General features: G+C 59.3%; 1 protein-coding gene and 1 long non-coding RNA gene across 2 annotated transcripts in view; one reads left to right on the top strand and one right to left on the bottom strand.

Moving 5' to 3' along the window:
- Nucleotides 1-7,876, bottom strand: part of VPS37B (VPS37B subunit of ESCRT-I) — a 36,557-nt gene extending 28,681 nt beyond the window's left edge. Inside the window, exon 1 of the mRNA XM_070066120.2 lies at nucleotides 7,696-7,876. Within this exon, the coding sequence (XP_069922221.1) occupies nucleotides 7,696-7,806 (111 nt within the window). The 5' untranslated portion in view covers nucleotides 7,807-7,876. The remainder of the gene's footprint in view (nucleotides 1-7,695) is intronic.
- On the top strand, nucleotides 6,872-10,244 carry LOC149119823 (uncharacterized). Its single transcript, XR_016227093.1, has 3 exons — nucleotides 6,872-6,995; nucleotides 9,829-9,938; nucleotides 10,111-10,244. It is a non-coding gene; the product is annotated as an uncharacterized LOC149119823 (long non-coding RNA).
- Nucleotides 10,245-12,100: the final 1,856 nt, after the last annotated feature.

Here is a 12,100-nt window from a genome sequence, read left to right as displayed (position 1 = left end):
CAAAACTAGCAGGCTCTGCTGTGCGCCTGGCGTGTGCCCTGAAGGTGCTTATTTTGGCTGCCTTAGAAAGTTTTTTATCAACCATCTTTCAGCCTCCCAGTTGATCTCCCTGCTTTCTGGTCTTCTCCCCCTCACATCCCTTCTTCCCTGACTGGCAGGATCATCGTGGGAAAGGCAAGGGACCAGCGCAGCACTGCCTGCGGCGTAAATCCTCCAACAGCCCCTTGCCTGAGGATCAAGCCCAAGCGCTTCACCGCAGGGCAAATGGGCCATCTGGTCCCGCCTGCCTCTCTGGCCACAACCCCCACAGTGCCCTGTGCACACACTCACCCTCTCCCAGCTCCTTCCTCTGCCTCTGTTCCTGCTGTCCACCCCCAGGCTGGGAGCTCTTCTCTCTCATTACCTGGTTAACTCTTCACTCATCCGCTGAATCAGAGCCCATGAGTCATTGTTCTCGGCCAGGAAACACTCCCTGCCCCCTCGCCGGCTTGGTGTGCGTCCCAGCTGGGAGAGTAGGCGGCACTACGCTGCACACATGCAGGGTCTTGGGAAGTCTGCCTCTGCCCACCTGCACAACTCTCAGGGATGACAACTGCGTGGCTTTCTGCTCTCCCATCCCCAGGGCGGTGCTTAGCACCGGCACGGCCTGGGTGAATGAGTAACCTCCCAACCTCAGCTGTCCCTGCAAACACCGGCTGGCACAGCCCCTCCCCACCCTAGGCACTGGGCTAGGCAGCTGTAAACACACTCCAAGCGCATGTTAACAAAAGACTGGGTTTTTCACATTAACTCTGACACGGGGCTGGCATTCTGGCACAGCAGGTTAAGCTTCGGATTCCTGGCTTTGGCAGGCACAGCCCCGGCTGCTGTGGCCATTTGGAGAGTAAATCAGCAGATGGAAGCTCTCTCTGTCACTCTGCCTTTCAAATGTATTTTTTTTTTAATTCTTTGACACAGTAATGAACAATGTTCTTGACAATTCCATCAGAAATACCTGCAAAACTGTTCCTTCCCTGGCACTCCGTAATGTAACCCAGACGCCAAGTCTGAATCCACCTCCCTGCTCCACCCCCCCCCACCCCCGTGAGGAAACTATACGGCCCCTTCCTCCGCCTTCGTGCTGTGGGTAAGACAGCTCTCCAGAACCACGATGGAATCCTAAAACCACATGGCTAAGGAGGCAATAAACCAAGCACAAGTCCTGTCTGGGCACGTTCTGGCGCTAGCGAGCACCTAGGCGTGCAGCGGCTGGCACACAGCCTTCCTAGACTGCCGGGCCCCGTGTGCCCAGCTCCAAAGACGGAAGCCAGATAAGCCTCAAGGCTGACCTCCCTCAGCCCAGGCACGTGACGGACAGGTTCAAACGCATCCCTCTGCAGCGGGTTCCTCTCCTGGCCAGGCTGACGCAGTCCCCAGCACTGTGCCCGGATGTCAGCTTGTCCGTGAGATACGGTCACCATGCCTGTCTCTCACCCCTCAGTGGTACCTTCTTCCTTCTCCCAGCTCACCAGTTACGCCTGCAGGCTGCTCACTTCCAGACTGTCCTTGACTGCAACAGGCACTTGGTGGCGGTGGCCTCAGATGGCACCAGAGCTCCGAACCACTTCCACCACCTGCAGGACAGTGAGGGCCAGCACCCTGCCTGCCTCTCACTCAGGCTAACAAGGCCTCAACCGCCCCTCTCCTCACCCGCACCCTGCTGCGCTTCCTCCCAGTCCCTGCTGCTCACCTTCCCTGGAACCAGCCGTCGTCACTTAGCAGCACTAACGGCACATCCGGTGTGCCAGGCGCCAAGACACAAAGAGAAACACAACAGAACACAGCCCACGCCCAGACAGGAACACGGGGACACTTTGGGGGCTGGCATTGTGTGTTGCAGGTAAAGCTGCCGCCTACGATGCCGGCGTCCCATATGGCTGCTGGTTCAAGTCCCAGCTGCTCCAGTCCCACTTCCTGCTAATGCGCCTGGGAAAGCAGCAGCTGACGGCCCAAGTTTCTGGGTCCCAAACTCATGGGGGCGACCCAAAAGAAGCTATTCTATTCGCTGATTCACACTTTGGAGGGGAAACTGAGGGGGTCCCTGAGACAGAGGGAGATCCCACCTCCTCTCCCAGAACCTTAGAACAAATCGTCATTTTTTTTTTTAAAGCTAGGAGCTTCTTCTGGGTCTCCCACATGGGTGCAGGGGCCCAAGGACTTGGGCCATCTTCCACTGCTTTCCCAGACCACAGCAGAGGGCTGGATCAGAAGTGGAGCAGCCGGGACTCGAACCTGCACCCATATGGGATGCCAGCACTGCAGGCGGTGGCTTTCCCCGCTGTGCCACAGCACCAGCCTGAATCATGGCTTCTTAACCAGCACTGTTTCTGCTTGTCTCCAGCCTCAGGCCCGAGTCTCCCATGCCAGCCCAGCCAACACTGCGCTGCCAGGTTAATTTCCGGAAGCGTGGCCCTGATCCTGTAACCCCTCTGCTCCAAAATGGTCACAGAAGCTCTGTACCACCAAAGCACCTGCCCAGAGCACACGCCCTGACACCCAACCTCCTCAAAGAGATTCTTTTCACGTGAACTTCAAAGTCATTTATTTTATTTTATTTATTTTATTTTATTTTTTTGACAGGCAGAGTGGACAGTGAGAGAGAGAGACAGAGAGAAAGGTCTTCCTTTGCCGTTGGTTCACCCTCCAATGGCCGCCACGGCCGGCACGCTGCGGCCGGCACACCGCACTGATCCGATGGCAGGAGCCAGGTACTTATCCTGGTCTCCCATGGGGAGCAGGGCCCAAGCACTTGGCCATCCTCTACTGCACTCCCTGGCCACAGCAGAGAGCTGGCCTGGAAGAGGGGTAACCGGGACAGAATCCGGCGCCCCGACCGGGACTAGAACCCGGTGTGCCGGCGCTGCAAGGCAGAGGATTAGCCTAGTGAGCCGCGGTGCTGGCCAGTCATTTATTTCTTATTCTCTTTTGTGAAAGCTGCAGTAAGACAACACAAAATTTACCATTTTAACCGTTTTTAGGAGTATAATTCAGTGGCACCTTAAGAACATTGGCACAGCTGTGCCGCCGCCACCACCCATCTCCAGAACTCTCTGCACCTCCCGGCAGGAGCCCTGCACCTCTTGTTCTCTGTGCTGCAGATGTCTGTGTACCTGGCTCATTCCCAGCACACAACACAGGGATCACGCCCCTTCACTGCGCCGTGCACGTGGGGCGGAAACGGACTCTCCCAGCTGGGCGGTCAGGATACTGCGTCTTCATTTTAGCAGTAGTGGCCACTGCGAGCTGCTCACCAGCCTCCCCGGCTGCCTCCCAGATTCCTACCTTCCTTAATCCACCCAACAACCCTATCAAGTAGTTTACTGTTATTACCCCCTTGATTGCCAACAAGGACACAATCTGCCAGACTGGATTCTTGCCAAAGGTCGCGCTGTTGGCTCCAAAGGCCAGTTCTGACTCCAGGCACTCTGCACACCGCCCCTGCTGGGATTTCAGTAAGGGGGGGCGGGGGGGGCAATTAAATAAGTGATCAGATTTCACCTGAGTCAGCTTGGCAATTCTGAAAACCTCTCATTAATGAGCTCGCACTGAATGCATCCTCTGTGCCCAGAAAGCCATCACCTGCTGTGACATTTCACATGTCACCTCCCAAGAACCCTAAAGGGCAGAGTCTGACCTTAGATGACGTCACTCTCAGCTGCGTTCCCTCCACGAAATCTCAACGCCTCCTTTAAAAATGGATGAGGGGAGGGCATTGGCCTAGAGGTTAAGACACCCGTGGAGACTGGAGCTGGTCTCCAGCTTCCTGCTAACGCAGACCCTGGAATGAACCAGCAATGGCTCAGGTGACTGGGTGCCCTGTCCACCACGTGGAAGACGTGCATTGTGGACCCAGCTCCTGCCCCAGCCACTGCAGACATTTGGGGAGTGAACTGAATAAACAACTATTTGTCTCAGCTCTCAAATTAAAAAAAAAAAAAAGGTAAAATGAGATAAAGGTGAGCTTCAGAAAATGTCCTTCAGCACAGAAGTCTTTTTTACTTAGGATTAAAGTGAGAGGTCCACGGAGAAATTCAGCCAAAAAACCTGAAGCCTTTCTAAGTATAAGAATGTACAAGGGTGAGGCCGGCACCGTGGCTCACTAGGCTAATCCTCCGCCTTGCGGCGCCGGCACACCGGGTTCTAGTCCCGGTCGGGGCGCCGGATTCTGTCCTGGTTGCCCCTCTTCCAGGCCAGCTCTCTGCTGTGGCCAGGGAGTGCAGTGGAGGATGGCCAAGTGCTTGGGCCCTGCACCCCATGGGAGACCAGGAGAAGCACCTGGCTCCTGCCATCGGATCAGCGCGGTGCGCCGGCCGCAGCGGCCATTGGAGTGTAAACCAATGGCAAAGGAAGACATTTCTCTGTCTCTCTCTCTCACTGTCCACTCTGCCTGTCAAAAAAAAAAAAAAAAAGAATGTACAAGGGTGAAAACCAACCTCAGTAGCATCAAGGGCTCAAATCTTATCTTCGAAACACCAGCCTCCTGTCTTCCCTCGGAGCAGCCCCTGGGTTTAAAGCAGGGGCCGCCCAGTTCAAGGAGCCTTTGGGATTCATGCAGTAGCCCCACGGCCTCACATGCCAACCACACCAGCTTCTTCCAGGCCAGAGCGCTCTGCTCTCCACACACAATCTTTCAGGCCCTCGGCATTTCTGCACGAGGGCAGTTCCACTCGCACAGGGACAAAGATCCTGAACTTGAATCCTTAGTGAGACTGTCAGCACCAGGCACACGGGGAGAGGCAACGGAGAGGCTTGGCTTAGCCACCTGATCCCCTAAGCGACGGCTCCTTTTAAGGGAGTCACTGCCGGTCCAATGGGGTTAATGCACAACCCACTGCTATGTAAACACAGCTCTAAAACAGGTGCACAAGAAACGTCAGCCCACTAAGAACAGGGAACTGCACGACGGACAAGAACAGGAAAAGATCAACTACGGCAGCGGCCCAGAAAATGAGAGCGTGCGCAGCCCCGAGCTGCAAGAACTCGCTCACCACAACTGAAACGCTGCCGGGGAAGCACCGGGCACAGCTGCACTTAAACCCAACAGTGAACGCCTTCAAAACCCAGCCACGCTTTCCAGCCGGCCACAAAATATCCCCTCGGGCTTGCAGAAGCCTTACTCTACAATTTACAACTCTTCCTTCTGCCAACTTGGAAAAAAAAAAAGCCTTCCGCTCAGGTTCAGAGATTCGCTGAAGTTCACTTACATTTCTACAAGGCTTCCCAGACCTGCTCACTGAGACACATAAGCATTCTGACCACAGGACAGCAAGATGGTTCTCAGGCTAATGGCGAATCAAAATCAAAATCTACTTAAAGCTCCCAGTAACAGGGTGACCAGTATTAGCACCCGTCAGCAACGTTTAACAAAGAGAACCACAGGTGATTATTAGCACCGCAATGACCCCTCCTTGAGCCCCAGCAGCAGGCTGTGTGGGTGCATAGCAGGCATCACCGCACGGGATCCACACAACTCTGTCCAACAGGCACCAGCAGATGACCCTCGCCACGGACACTCGGGGAGGTGACACGACGGCCGGGCCCCGCCACGGACGCTCGGGGAGGTGACACGACGGCCAGGCCCCGCCACGGACGCTCGGGGAGGTGACACGACGGCCGGGCCCCGCCACGGACGCTCGGGGAGGTGACACGACGGCCGGGCCCCGCCACGGACGCTCGGGGAGGTGACACGACGGCCGGGCCCCGCCACGGACGCTCGGGGAGGTGACATGACGGCCGGGCCCCGCCACGGACGCTCGGGGAGGTGACACGACGGCTGAGAGGTCGTCACTGCAGCCCCAGTGAAGGATTCCAAAGCCTGGATGTCGTCCTTCAGTGGTGTCGCACACCCATGGCCCAGGAACCACACATGGCAGCACCCCGGTGAGTGCCAACAGCAGGGTTGTCCACAGGACACACGGTTCCTTCAGAAACGCCACGCACGATCAGGACAACAGGCTCGGCAAAGTGTGACCCTGCCTGAGGTATTTTGGCTTTCAGGGTCAGTTTCCTTGTTTTCAAAGCACTACGCCCAGAAAAGCAAACTCCTGATGATTAAGTTAACTTGCACCATGTGGTCTGGCCAGGTGGGGCCAGTGCTCAGTCCTTCCACGGGGCATTCTGGGAACAAGGTCACTTTTACTCAAAAAAAAAAAAAAATTCCTGCTAGATTAATCTGCCTTTCCCTTTAAACACTAATGCCCAGGGTCTTCGGGTGGGCACAGGGGAGCCTGTCCCCAGCGCCGCCGCCTGCTCCTGTCCGCCCCCCACTAACTGTATTTCTGTGCAGGTGCTACCCAAACAGCAGCGGCAGCCCGCTGCTACTGAAGCAGAGAAGTCCCACACAGCACAGCTCGTCGGTGCTGGTACATGAGAAAAACACAGCCATCTCTTCATTATTAAACCAGAGAGACGCCCTGCTGACAACCGACGAGGTCTCCCAGCAACCGCAAAGCAGAGAAACCCTCTTTCTTTCTTCCGCGACATGGAACTCCCATTCAGCCAAGCAGGACGGATGCTGTCACTTACTCTCCTCCAAAATAAGAAGCGCCGCCCGGAGACCATCCGCGGGGCAGCCCGGCCGCGCCGCATGTGCCAAGGCAGCGCCCCGAGGACAAGGGGTGTATTAATGGAAGGACTGATACGCTCCCACGACAGTGGCCTCTCTGTGGCTGCGCACAATGCACTGTTGAGGGTTTTCCAGGGATTTTCAATGTGCAACCTCCACACGAGCCCCCTCTTAGGGGCTGGCTAACAACTCCCTCCTGGGAACGGCAGCCAAAAGCCCCCCACGCGGGCTGCTGGGCTGCGAGGCTCAGCGCTGTGGGCGTGGGAAGGCGCAGATTCATAGACGGCGAGTGGCAGGTGGTCCCGGCAGGGCGGGGTCCAGCCCGGCGTGAGCAGAGCCCCCGCAGGCTGGAGGAGGAGAGGGCGAAGCCGGCCACACCGCAGCTGCCCAGGTGACCACACAGGGCGGCAGGCCCTTGCCAATCAAAGGGGTCGGGGTCGGGGTCAGCTCCCGGGACCCAGAGGAGCAGGAGGCTGGGGGGCGACCGTGAGGACGGAGGGGGCCCACAGACCGAGGGGCAGCCCCCCCGGAACGCTGACCCCGACCTTCCAAGAGCCGCTGCTCAACCCCATCGGGCCTCTCCGAAGCCCCTCCTGGCTCAGCGCCCCAGTCTTGGGCCGCCTCACGCCCCGCCGGCTCCCCAAACCCGTTTGCAGCCCCCTCCCCCCGGAACTGCCTCGCTCCCTCGCCCACCTTCCCCCCAGAGCCGCCCCTCCTGGCCTCAGCCCCCCACCCCCCCGGCCTCGCCTCCCACTCAGGCCACTACGACCCCCAGTCCCAGGTCTTCCAGGCTCAGCCGCAGCCCCCCGTCCCAGGGTCTCGGGGGGAGCCGCCCCTACTGGCCTCAGCGCCCCCCACCCCGGCCTCGCCTCCCACTCGGGCCACTACGACCCCCAGTCCCAGGTCTTCCAGGCTCAGCCACAGCCCCCCGTCCCAGGGTCTCGCTCGAGTCCCCGCTCTGGGCCCTCGGCCCCCGCCGTCTCGCTCAGGACCCCAGCCCCGCCGCGGTCCGCCGGCTCGCGGACTCCGTCCCCAGCCCCCTCCCCGCCGCGGTCGCCCCCCTGGAGGCCCGCGGGCGCCGCCCGGCTCACCTCCTCCATCTTCTGCACCATCTCCGCCAGCTGCGCCTCGTCCTCCAGCAGCTCGTGGAGCTGCATCAGGGACAGCCCGGCGAACCGCGCCTCGCTCGCGGCGCCCGCCATCCCCGCCGTCCGCCGCCGCCGCCGCCGCCGCTCAGGCCGCCCGGCTCCGCCGACCGGAAGCGCCGCCCTCAAGGCCCGCCTCCGCCGGAGGGGGGGGAGCGTGACGCCAGCCCTGGGCGTGACGTCATCGCTGCGCGGGCGGGCGGGCGGACATGACGTAGCGGGCTGAGTGCGATGGCGGAGGCTTGAGGGAAGAGGAAGGGCCCGGGACGAGCTGTGACGGCGGGAGCGCGTCGTGATGTCATCGTGGCGCTCTGATGTCCTAAGAGCCTTTGTCCTCAAGGAAGAGAGACCGCTTTCCACGGAGGGTGGGCGTGGGGAGGAAATTGGGGCTCCCTTTGGGGGCCTGACCAGTGAACCCCGAAGAACATGGGGAGGCGAGTTGGGTCCCGAGCATGTCCCTGAGATCCGCGCGTCCTGGGCGCGGGGTGTGCAGATCTGGATAAAGGACCCCAGCTTATCTGGAGCTAACAGACCCACGGGGGACACGCAGCATGGCCGTCTGTTGGAGCGCTCGAAGGAGTCGGATAGCAGGGACGTGTCCCCGCGCCGCGTGGGCGTGGGAGCCCCCCACAGGGGCGTGGGCGGGGCCGCCGCGTGTGCAAAGGCCCTGGGGCCAGGCTCGCCTGGCGGACCAGGTCCCATTTGCGGTGCTATCAGGAGCTGGGGTCCCCCGTGCCTCCGCGGAGGAAGGGCCGGGCGCCCCGGCACCCCGGTGCGCCGGCCCGAGCCCCTTGGGGAACAGACGCAGGGTGTGGGGGCCGGGGTGCAGTCCCCTCGGCCATCCCCCCCCCCCCGCCTTTGCACGTAGGACCGCTGAGGCCCCCGGGGCGGGGGGAGAAGCTTCCTGGTTTGGTTTTTTGCCTTTTCCCACATCGAGGCCTTGGCAGGCGTCCTGGCTCCCAGTCTGGCACCGGCGACGCCGGCCTCGTCCCACACTGACCTCCTGGCATAGCCCAGCCCCAGCACAGTCGGGGCATTCAGTGAGCGCTCACTGGCCGACTGGAGGCCTTTGTGCGGCCGCCAGCGCCATCAGGGCGGCAGAGGGTCTGAGCCGTCCACTCACGCGCTGGGCTGGACTCCGCTGGCCCGCGCCGTCCCTCCAGCCCCTGTACAAGGGCACGCGTTTTCAGAGACATGAGGGCCGTCCGGGAGGTGTTCCACGGGGCCGTGTGAGCACGGGTTCTGCTCGGTCCCCGCGCGCTCAGGAGCGAGTGTGTGGCCAGCGGTGACCACGCTCCCGCCCCACTCCCCTGCCTGGGTCTGGGTCCCGGCTGCTCCTGGCGCCAGCTATCTGCCTGAGCGGAGCCTGGGAGGCAGCCGGTGAAGATTCTAGGAACTGGGTTCCTGCCGCCCACCTGGGAGACCTGGGTGTCTCCTGCTCCTGGCCTGGCCCGCCCCGGGAGTGACCAGCACACGGGAACTGTCTCGTGTGTGTGTGTGTGTGTGTGTGTGTGTGTGTGTGCGCGCGCGCGCGCGCACGCGCGTGTGGGTGTTGCTCTGCCTCTGCTGTGGCCGTCTTCCCTTCCACCTGTAATGTCTGGACAAGAAGCCCCTTCTAGGGGCTGGCACTGTGGCGTAGCGGGTAAAGCCGCCGCCTGCAGTGCCGGCATCCCATATGGGCGCCGGTTCGAGTCCTGGCTGCTCCTCTTCCAATCCAGCTCTCTGCTATGGACTGGGAAAGCAGTAGAAGATGGCCCAAGTGCTTGGGCCCTGCACCCACATGGGAGACCAGGAGAAGCACCTGGCTCCTGGCTCCTGACTGGATTGGTGCAGCTCCTGCCATTGCGGCCAATTGAGGAGTGAACCAGTGGATGGAAGACCTCTCTCTCTCTCTCTCTCTCTCTGCCTCTCCTTCTCTCTCTGTGTAACTCTGATGTTCAAATAAATAATTAAATCTTAAAAAAAAAAAAAAAAAAGACTGCTTCTAGAGGACTCGGTAAGCGGGAGGGGTAGCTAGGAAGTTGTCTTCGTAGCCTGGGTGACGTCGGTGGACTTTGTGTTTTGCCTTCTCCCCGCCAGGAAATGAGCCCGACAAATTGGCATCAGCGGCAGTGTTTCCAGGAAATTGACAGCTCTGAGACCTGAGCGGTCCCCACAGGCTCCTCAGGCCCCACACGGGGGAAAGCAAGGTTAGCGGTGAGAGGGTTCCAGAACCCGGAGGGAGGAAGTGCTGAGAGCCAGCACATTCCCGGCCGGCTTCCAGTGTGGTCACCTGGGCCCAGCACGGCTCTCAGCCCCGCCTGGCGCCGTCCTGCTGTGGGCCACGGCCACGGTGTCACATGCCACTTCCTGTGTCGACAGCGCGGGCCTCACCCCATCTCCTGTGTTGTGCAAGCTTCACCCCGCTCTTAGACGTGGCTGAGAGAGAAGAGGACGACCGTGCAGGCTGCCTCGCGCTGGCGCCGGCCTGTGGGCCTAACACCCGCGTGAACTGCGTCTCGTCCCCCCTTTTCCTGCTTGGCTGCTGTGTGCGTCTCTAGGCACCTCTGTCTGCTAGGAGTACCTGTCGATTACCTGAGATCCCGCTCCGGTGACTCAAGGGCAGTGTGCGTGCGTGCCAGGACCCCGTCTCAATGGGAGCATTGTCGCCGTCGCAGCAATGACTCTCCAGTTACACAATATCAGGAATTGTTTGGGAAGCACACATCAAAAAAAAAAAAGTAAATAACCTTCTCATAGCTGACCCTTAAAAACCTCCCCTTGGGATTAAAATTCCTCGTCTCTGATGGATGCTGGCGGTGGAGTTCATGAATGGTTCCAGTATGACTTCATGAAAGGCTGGCTGTAGCATGGGCAGGCACGGCAGGAATGACTCCCGGCCGTGTGTCAGGTGGAGCAGCCACGCCCTCGCGGCCCGATGTCACCAGCATAGTCACGGTCATGTACTCACCCCTGGATTCCCGAGATGACCTACAAGCTCGTCATCAAGAAGAAAAAAGATCACTTAGCTAGAGGTCTGCTTTGGAGGGTAAGAGGAGGCATACAAATACAGAAAAGCATTTTAAAAATTATTAAGGGTGATAGCACTACGGTGTGGCAGGTAAAGCTGCCACCTCCAATGCTGGCATCCCATATGGGCACCAGTTCAAGTCCCTGCTGCTCCACTTCGATCTAGCTCTCTGCTATGGCCTGGGAAAGCAGTGGAAGATGGCCCAAGTCCTTGGGCCCCTGCACCCACATGAGAGACCTGGAAGAAGCTCCTGGTTCCTGGCTTTGGATCGGCACAGCTTCGGCCGTTGCAGCCATCTGGGGAGTGACCAGCGGATGGAAGACCTCTCTCACTCTGCCTCTGCCTCTGCCTCTCTCTCTCTCTCTCTCTCTCTCTCTGCCTCTCCTCTCTCTGTGTAACTCTGACTGTGGGGAGCAATCCGGACTAGACTAAGTTGCTCGAATTAGGACTTATTCTATGCATCTGCTCTCCCACAATATGGCGCTGGGAGAGAAGTAAACAGCTTCCGCACAGCTGCCTCCAGTTCAACCAATTAACTGTAGGACTTGCTCCTGATTGGAGAGCAGCGTACTCAGCCGAGTTGGGATTGGCGGAGGAGGACTATAAAGGAGGAGAGAGACGGCATGCACCGGGGAACATCTATGGGGAACATCTAAGGGAACCCGTGCAGCCCCCGAGAGAACCGGCCGGCGGTGTGCCGCTCCCCTGCGGAAGTGGGGAATGCGGCCAGGGGGAACTGCCCTTCCACGGAGGTGGAAGGGATAGTAGCCAACCCGGGAAGAACCAGCAGCAAACCCGGGGAGGGCCGAGCAGACGAAAGAACAGCGCAGGGTCCTGTGTCGTTCCTCCACGAAGAGGGGGAGCGACATAATGGTGCCGTGACTCGGATAGGAAACCTAGCTCGGATAGGAAACCTAGGATGGATACGAAACTTAGGAGGGAAGAAACGGGAAGAACTGGGAAAATATCGGAGAGAGAAACTAGCAAACAGCCTAGGGAAATTACCGGAGAGAGAGACTAGCAAACAGCCTAGGGAAAAGCCGGACGAAAAGGGTGCCGGAAGAAGCTATTGAAAGCCTAGGCATAGACTCGAAACAGCCTAGGGAAAAGCCGGACGAAAAAGGAGCCGGAAGAAGCTATTGAAAGCCTAGGCATAGACTCGGATACGGACTACGGGGGGAAGCTGGGAGAAATCTCTAAGGTCGAAAGCGAAAGGGAAAGCTAGAACAAACAGACTCGGACGCGGACTGTGGGGAGAGGCCAGGAGAAATGAGGGAGGAATATCGTTGGAGGAAAGCTTGGGGAAACATACCGGGTAGAGAAAAATGTTAGGGAAATTGA

Source organism: Oryctolagus cuniculus, chromosome 21 (genome assembly GCF_051225735.1).
Source record: "Oryctolagus cuniculus isolate XC-2025 breed Fujian yellow rabbit chromosome 21, ASM5122573v1, whole genome shotgun sequence".
NCBI lineage: Eukaryota > Metazoa > Chordata > Mammalia > Lagomorpha > Leporidae > Oryctolagus > Oryctolagus cuniculus.
Note: the sequence above shows the minus strand (reverse complement) of the source record. Positions and strands in the feature narration are given on the sequence as shown.